Here is a 9,145-nt window from a genome sequence, read left to right as displayed (position 1 = left end):
TTATGGTAAAATGATCAAAATTATCAAAAAAGGCAACTAAGGCTAGAATTAGGTATTTTCTATACCTTTATGTGCTATTTGCCATATATTGTTTGCTATATGCCATGTCATGACATCATACTTAATTTATCATCATTTAAAATGCCATGATAATGCTCAAGTTATTTATATGTCATGCTCTAGTTAAGTTTCACACTTTATGCCATGACATCATGACATTGGCACATGTTTTCATTTATGATATCATTGTATGCCATCTCATCATCTCTTGCATGTACAATCAATGAAATTGATTTAAGGACTAAAACACAATTTGATATGGAGATCAAATTGTTATTTAGAAAAATGCATGAGAACTTAGATTAAGCTAACATAAACTCATATCTCACATCAAAATTGACTTGAATGTGTTTGATACACTTTAGATGTGTGTGAGATATTAGGATGATGAGTTAGGATCAAGGTGCATAGCTCTTGTACCTAGATGAGCCTAATTCTAAATTGGGGATCATAGGGAAAGCTTGTGTACAAGTCATGTACATATAGCCCTAAGATTGTGGTCCCAAATTAAAGGGTTTAAAATCATTTCAAAATTGATTTGAAAACCCTTGATGAAGCTTTTCTAGTGATAGCATTCATCATTGAACAAGGTGATACAAAGATGACTTAACTTTGAGATATTTCAAAGTCTTGTGAACCTTGTATCAAGATTGAAAAATGGAAGTTATTTTCATAGAAAACTATTTTTCCTTGATAGTATATGTTATGAGGAATGTGTCCTCAAAGTTTTATAATTTCTGGAATTTCTGGAATTTTGTAGGGGTTTCTGAATTTCGGAAGGAAATTCAGAAACTGATATCAGAGGTTGTGGACCGCTCAGAAGGGAGCCTGATCGGTCCAGGCAGTTGTGGATCGGTCACTGTGACCGATCCAGAGGAAGCCTGATCGGTCCAGTGACCGATCAGGGCGTGCCAACTTGCTGAAATTCGACTGGTTGTCTGAAATTTCAGCTCGGGAAGTGGTGTTTTAGGTTTCTAAAGGTTTGGAACTCTCCAAGACATTGTTGGTGCAATGGTCAAGGGGGAGTTGATTTTTAGGGGGAGTTTTTACTCCTAAGAACTTGAGTGATATGGGATTATCACTAAGTTAATTGTTGACCTTAGTATCAAGGGGGAAATTAAGAGTTTCAATGAAAGGTATGAGACTTTCATTAGGAAGGAACTCTTGACCTTGACTCACTCTTTTTGATGTGTGTCAAAAAGGGGGAGAATGGAGAATGTCTAGAGAATGTTCAAGGAAGAACATTGGAGTTAGTGGGAGAGTTTGTTGATCACAACGAGTGAAGTTGTGAACAACGATAACTTACTCTTCAAGGGGAGAGTTTGTTGATGTATGCCAATAGGGGGAGAATGAAGGGTTTAAGTTAGACCTTCATTATCTAAGAAGGAGGTTGCCTTCTTAGAAGGAAAATGTAAGGTTGTAACTTATGCTTCATTACCTAGTGGCATGAAGAAAGTTGAGGTTATTGGATTAGCCTAACTTAAAGGTATTGTCAAACATCAAAAAAGGGGAGATTGTTGGTGCAACCTTAGGTCAAGGTTGACCTGGTTGACCAGACTCGAGTAGACTTGACTCGAGTTGTGTTTTGATATTTGACGAGTTATGTTTGACGATACAAAAAGACATGTAGACATGAACAATGCATGTACAGTTGTCCATGCGGAGAGATACTGATCAGGGTCTGATCAGGTTGAATGAAGAAGAGTCAAGCAGGTCAAGGTTGACCGGATACTTGACTGAGAAGTTCTAACTGGGATGTTAGGCAGAGTGAAAATCCTGGTGAGTGAAGCCAGGCAGTTTGGAAGTCCTGGTGAATGAAGCCAGGCAGTTGTGAAAGTCCTGGTGAGAGAAGCCAGGTAGTTTGGAAGTCCTGGTGAGTGAAGCTAGACAGTTGTGAAAGTCCTGGTGAGTGAAGCTAGGCAGTTGGAAAGTCCTGGTGAGTGAAACCAGGCAAGGGAAATCCAGATGGGTCAAGGTTGACCTGATATATGGTGAAAAGTCCAAGCAGGGAGCTTGGCACGGGAAAAGTCCAAGTATGGAGACTTGGCACGGAGAAGTCCAAGTATGGAAACTTGGCATGGGAAGTTGGAGAGAGCTCGGTAGCTCGTTCTCCGGACTAGGTCAGAGAGGGCTCGGTAGCTCGTTCTCTGGACCAGACGTGGAAGTCGGAGAGGGCTCGGTAGCTCGTTCTCCGGACTAGGTCAGAGAGGGTTCGGTAGCTCGTTCTCTAGACCAGGCGTTAGGGTTTAGAGCTGGGAAGCTCTAACCTAGCCATTGGATCGGTCGGCAGACCGATCCAGTGATACTGTGGTTTCCTGATCAGTCTGGAGACCGATCAGAAAGCGATCAGTGTGCCTCTGTGAGCTTACTGATCGGTCTGAAGACCGATCAGAAAATAAACAGAAGAGAAGAAGGAGAAAGGCTGATCGGTCCAGAGGACCGATCAGACTCCTCCTGGACCGATCAGGACATAGCCTGATCGGTCCAGGCTTAGCCTGATCGGTCCCCAAGATCGATTAGGGACAAGTGTGGACCGATCAGGTTGGAGCCTGATCGGTCCAGGCCCTAGCCGTTGCGACACAACGACTAGTTTATGTGTCTTCTTCTTCGCAGGTTATAAAAGGAGATCGAGAGGCACTACAGAACTGCTTCTTCCTTCTGGAAGTTCTTCCTCTTCCTACTCCTGACAGTGATCGAGCTTTGCTGAGCTCTCGTCTAAGCTTCGCGTGAGCTTCCTTTCGGCTGGGTTCCTGCTGTTGTAGGCGTTGCTTGAAGCTGCTGCTTCATCCAGTCGAAGAGAATGCAAGTAAGCAAAGGTTTTACAGTTGTATTGTATTTTGCTTCTTGCTGTACTTGTACTCCTTCTTGCTGTTGTAAGTTTTTGTGGCGAGGTTTCTCCACCCATAGGCCATAAGGAGTTTATATTAGCCGGTTTTCCGGGGACTCATCCACCGACGGATTGATAGGCTTCGTCCACCTTACGGACACGCCGAGGAGTAGGAGTATCATCTCCGAACCTCGTTACATCTTCGTGTTGAGGTTTGCTTCTCCTTTTTCGTTTCTATTTGTTATTCCCGCTGCACTAACCCTAATCGTAGGAAGAAACGAGAGAATTTGGGGTCGGCTATTCACACCCCCCTCTCTAGCCGCGTACATCGATCCTAACAAATAAATATAAATTATAAATTTAAATATTCATTAAAAACTAAATTATATATTTTAGAAAAATATAATATTCTTGTTAAAATTTATAATTTTATTCTAATAAATAAATTTAATATATTTGTCTATATTTTTCATAAGTAGAGTGTAAAATCTATAAATTTAATATCAAAACTATTATTTTTTTAATTTAAAAGTTGATTTATGAGCTTAACAAATATATTCACGAGCTAACGAGCCGAATATTGTGAAGCTTGAGTTTGATTTGTTTATCTTAACGAGCCTTATTAAACGAGCTCAAACGAACTTTTATCGAATTAATCGAGCTTCGAATAACTCACGAGCGGCTTGGCTCATTTACACCTTACTTGTTATATTAAAATAATACGAGTTGACCAAATGAAGTTATAATACCACTAGAGTTTTTATTTTATTTAAATTGACTTATTAATGTATTAACATAATACGCTTGACTTTGTGTTCTGGATACTCATAAGAAAAAAAAGAAAAATAATATGCTCAAGGAAAAAATCTCAAGGAAAATCTCAAGGATAAACACATAAAATGATGGGGTCCACAAAAAGTGAAATGGTGGATCATGAATTTATGTGTCTATCCTTGAGCTTTTCCTTGAAATTCTTTCCTTGAGCATATCGTTGCTCGAAAAAAAAATACAACCCATTCCCTTTTGACCAGCTGGTGGCCACTGGCAATGGCGGAATCCCAAATGGTAGCCTATTTGAATTACAAATAACCTCGGTCTCGAACATAGTTTTTAGAATCACCATTCTACACCAAATTAATTTAGGATCAGGATTAAATCGGTCAGGATTGTACAATTCTATCAAAAATCTTTAAAATCTTATCATATATGATTAATAATTTAAAAAAATATCTAAAAATTCATTTACATATAAATAGATAACTAATTTATATATATGCAATTATTTACACTCAACATCTCAAATTACATTAGACGTATACAAATTTAAATTAACTTATAATTTAACTATCATTCTCATATAGTAATAATATTTATATTTTTATATCATAAAATGTAAGAATATAAAATTTCTATTAATATAATAATAATAACTCATTCAATATTAAAAATATTTACTTGGCTTATAAGATAATTCAATTTAAAATCCAACAAAACATCTAACGTATATAACAGAACCAATTGAATCCTCTGATTCAAATATGAATGTCGGAAATAATCTTTTAAAGACTAGTTGATGTCACATAATATTAGACAATAGGCATATAAAAACTCATCATTTTAGGGAAAAGAAATGACAGAATATTATTGATAAAAAACCAACTCAAAAATAATTAAACATATATTTAAATAATTTAATATTAGATAAAAAAATAAAAAAAAAAATCTTCTGGATATCTGAAAAGGATTTAAATAATATTTTTTGAGTTTGAAATATGATGGTTAAGGATAAACTTTGAAATTTAATAAAGATCTCTGAACTATCTTTAATTTGATATATTATAAGCACCGTGGTTCAATCCGAATCAAAAGTTATGATCTTTCAAAATTTCTATCAATTTTACTTCGATTTTACTCCGATCTTATTCCGATCCTATCAATCTTGCTGTAAAAAATTGATTTTGTACGTTCGTATATCAATTTTGAATTTTCGAATAGTAAGATTGTACAATCTTACTATTTGAATTACTATTTTGTAGACTATTATCCCGAACTACAGAAGTTTCTTTTTTCATTTGGAAATTTAAAATTAATATAATAATTTGGAAATTTGCTTTTTTTTGCCCGTGATTATTGGTCTTATAATCAAATTGTAAGCTAACGAATAAATGACCACTATCAAGAGTCTAGAGAAAAATTTCTTCCACCTTTATTAATTATAAATTAATTTTATAATTTATTTATTTTTATATAATATGAAGATAATCAATTTTACTATAATTAAAAAACTCATAATGATTTATTTATTTCAATATCTTTGTCAATCCGGATCAAATTTTCTGGATCATTTTTTACGATCTAAAGGATGATCTTTTTATATGTATTAGTGACGATGAATGATCTCCATTTATTTTATAAATGAGAGTCATCCATTCCATCAATACATGTAAAAAGATCATTCTTTATACGGTAAAAAACGATCTAGAAGATCTACTCTCTTTTATCCATCCGTCTCTAAATTAATTAAAAATAAATAAATTACTGAAACAGTTATATAAAATATGGCAGTTATATAAAATATGAGAAAAGATAAATATCCGACTGCGAATCAAGATTTAACTAACAGACCTCGCATTGATAATATCATAAACTACTGTTTAGAGTGTTCATCCTAGAAAGACTATTATTAGAAGCTCATGAGTCGAGGCCACGAGGCCTAGCTGTTAACCGGACTTCGTGGGTGCATATGCCAAGCTGCATGAGTGCATGTGCTTCCTCTCTCTTAGCAATGCAAGCTACTTATTGGCTGTCAGTGTATTATTTCGATTGACTTATTGTATTAATATAATACGACTTCACTTATTAATTATTAGTTTATTTATTAATTTATTAATTATAGATAGCTTATAAATACTCAACTGATGCTAGCGACAAAAGAACACCAACTGCAACGGACAAAACACCAGTCGGAGTTGAGATTGGCAAAGGCAGATAGCTATCTCGAGATATGGAGGCTGCTTTCATCTCCTTGCTGATCAAGAAGCTCGCCCAAGTCGCATTCGACCAAGCGCAGAGCAGATGCTCTCAGCTACTGCTGCAGCACACAACTCCACCTTTAGATCAGATTCACGCGAGAGTGAGACGAATCACCGACGAGTTCATAGTGATGAAGGCCTTCCTCGAAGGTTCTAATTGGTCCACTATTGCTGCTACTAACAAACCACTCGAGGCTTGGATCGAACAGGTAACACCATCTCCTTTACTTCTATGACTTTTATTCCTCAATGCATGCATTAGTTCTCAATATTCTTTTTGTTTATTATACTTGCTTTTTGAGGAATTCAATCAAACAATTGGTGCCATAAAAATAAACACCAAATTAAATTTTTCATGAATTGTGTATTAGGTGAGGAAGGTCGCCTTCGAGATAGAAGACATCATCGATGAATACCTTTATCTGGTTGGAAGACAACGGGAAAGGACATGGAAGAATTGTCTCATGGCACCATCAGACCTTTGTTTCAATCTTGCTAAGGCTTGGCGTGGTATTGATTCTCGGTTAGAAAAGATGGAGAAAGATCTTTCTGAACTTTCAAGCAGGAGAGATCGATTTGGTATAACAATAAGTGGCAATGAGGAGGGAGTGAAGAACTCAGAAAGAGACACACATCATTATCGAGCTTATTCACCCATGTTAAATGATGAAGATGATTTAGTGGGGATAGAAGTTAACAAATCTAAGTTGCTTTCGTGGTTGACTAATGCTGATACTTGCAGGAAGATGACAGCAATTGCGGTGTGGGGAATGGGTGGCCATGGGAAAACTACACTCGTTGCAAATGTCTATCGCAATAATACCGTGAAGAGTCACTTTGATTGTCAGGTATGGGTTACAGTCTCACAAACTTATAGTGTACTGGAGGAACTCCTAAGAATAATGATCAAGGAAATCTTCAAGGGAAAAGAGGATCTTGTCCCAAATGGTATCACTACCATGCAACGATTAGAGTTATTTGACATCATCAAAGAAAGTTTGCAACGAAAGAGATATATAATTGTGTTAGATGATGTTTGGCATGTAGACTTGTGTAATGATATTAGTCGTGCTTTTATTGATAGCAACAATGGAAGTAGACTAATTATTACCACTAGAATGCATGAAGTAGCAAGGATAGCAAATGATGAACATATCATGAAGCTGCAACAACTTAATGAAAAAGATGCATGGATTTTGTTTTGCAAGAAGGCATTTCGAAGAGAGAACAATAAAGATTGTCCACAAGAGCTTGAGGATTACACCGGTAGGATTTTGAACAAATGTCAAGGCTCACCATTAGCTATTGTAGCAATTGGCAGTTTATTATCATTCAAGGAAAAGAGTCAAACTGAATGGAAGAAAGTCTATGATAACCTTCAATGGGAGTTTGAAAACAACCCTGCTCTAGATAAAGTGAAGAGTATTCTCAACCTGAGCTTCAATGATTTGCCTTAGTATTTAAAGAATTGTTTTGTATATTGTAGCATCTTCCCTGAAGATTATCTAATAAAGAGGAAGAAACTAATCCGATTGTGGGTCGCTGAAGGATTTGTGGAGGCAAAGAGCAGTAACAGATCAATGGAAGAGGAGGCTGAAGACTATCTTGCTGAACTTGTGGATCGGTCCATGCTTCAGGTGGTTAACAGAAATGCATTTGGGAGACTTCAGACTTTCAAAATGCATGACGTTGTAAGAGATGTAACACTAGCAATATCTAGAAAGGCAAAATTTAGCATGATTCTTGATGGTTCACAATCAGGTTCGGACTATCAAACTCGCCGCCTTTCCATCCAAACAAATGATGAATCCCTTGATTTAGATAAGAGCCTGAGCCTTTCACAACTTCGCTCTTTGGTTATGTTCTCAACTTGCAATTCTAGTTCAGATTCCCTAAGTGCAATCTTAATTAGTTTCAAAATGTTGAGGGTGTTGGAGCTGGAATTTCAGCCAATCTCCAACTTACCAAATGAAATTTCAGCCTTGTTTAACCTTCACTATTTGGGTTTGAGGGGTACAAAAGTGGAAAAACTTCCCAACAATATCCAAAAGCTCCAGAGTTTGGAAACACTTGACCTCCGTTGTTCCACTATAGTGAAGCTCCCACGTGGTGTGACACAATTGAAGCAACTTTGTCACCTATTTATGTTTGCACGTGAAATTGAATTTGGGGGGTCAACTGTAGTTGGATGTGTTCCAACTCACAAAGGGGCACGGCAGTGGAAGAACCTACAAACCCTCAGACAAGTTAAAGCAAACAAGAACCTTGTACAACAATTGGAAGACATGAAAGAGCTCCGAACATTGGCAGTTGTATCGGTGGAATATGCCCATTGTCCTCAGCTTTGCACCTCATTGACTAAGCTGATTAAACTTCATAGTTTATGCTTGTCTGCAAGGAGTGAAGAACAGTTCAACTTTGAAATATTAAATCCTCCACCTCCTCCACTTCAGAAGTTGTCATTGTGTGGTAGATTATTTGAAGGGAAAATGCCTAGATTTATTTGCTCTTGTGAAGAACTCACAGTTGTGCTACTGTTGTTGTCACATTTAATCGAAGATCCACTTCCTTCACTCGGACAATTGCATAAACTAGTGGAGTTAACATTGTGGGATGATTCATATGACGGGCAAAAACTGCACTTCAGAACAGGTTGGTTCCTTAATCTTGAGGTGCTTTCCTTGGACACTTTGAGGAACTTAAATAACATTGTGATAGAGGAAGGTGCCATGCCAAATTTACTTAAGCTAACAATGACTTGTCTTCGAGAATTAAGAATGATCCCTCCTGGTATCGAGTTTCTCACCAATCTCCAAAGCCTAGATCTGTATAGCATGCCTGTGGCACTAGTGGAAAAATTAAGAAATGACGGTGACAACGAAGACCGACAAAGAATTAGAGGTATTCCAAATGTTGTTATTGATTTATTAAGCATTTAAAATATTTTTTTTATATTTGTTCATGTATAAAATAGCCCTAAAGGGGATCAGCAAGAATTTGAAAGAAAATATTTATGGAGTCTTGTACTATTATATATTTTGTAATATTATAAAGTCAATAATTGAATTATTTGTTCATGATTTTTTTTTTTCAAAAAAGTAGTTGCTCTATTGACTTTTATCTATCAAACTATAAATTAAGAAATTATTTATGTTGAATACTAATAAGAGAATTTGTTCTAAATTAAATAATTATTTATGTTGATATCTGATCCATCAATTTGCAA

General features: G+C 36.3%; 2 protein-coding genes across 2 annotated transcripts; both read left to right on the top strand.

The window, feature by feature from the left end:
- The first annotated feature begins 5,845 nt into the window (after positions 1-5,845).
- On the top strand, positions 5,846-8,932 carry LOC122033419 (disease resistance protein RPM1-like). Its single transcript, XM_042592433.1, has 2 exons — positions 5,846-6,128; positions 6,291-8,932. Exon 2 carries the CDS (start codon positions 7,500-7,502, stop codon positions 8,856-8,858), a length of 1,359 nt encoding a protein of 452 aa, XP_042448367.1. The 5' UTR covers positions 5,846-6,128; positions 6,291-7,499; the 3' UTR covers positions 8,859-8,932.
- Positions 5,892-7,376, top strand: LOC122035296 (disease resistance protein RPM1-like). The gene is made up of 2 exons (XM_042594710.1): positions 5,892-6,128; positions 6,291-7,376. Exons 1-2 carry the CDS (start codon positions 5,892-5,894, stop codon positions 7,374-7,376), a joined length of 1,323 nt encoding a protein of 440 aa, XP_042450644.1.
- Positions 8,933-9,145: the final 213 nt, after the last annotated feature.

The sequence above is a fragment of the Zingiber officinale genome, chromosome 11B (genome assembly GCF_018446385.1).
Source record: "Zingiber officinale cultivar Zhangliang chromosome 11B, Zo_v1.1, whole genome shotgun sequence".
In the NCBI taxonomy this organism is placed as follows: Eukaryota; Viridiplantae; Streptophyta; class Magnoliopsida; order Zingiberales; family Zingiberaceae; genus Zingiber; species Zingiber officinale.
This window is presented reverse-complemented; position numbering and strand designations above follow the sequence as displayed.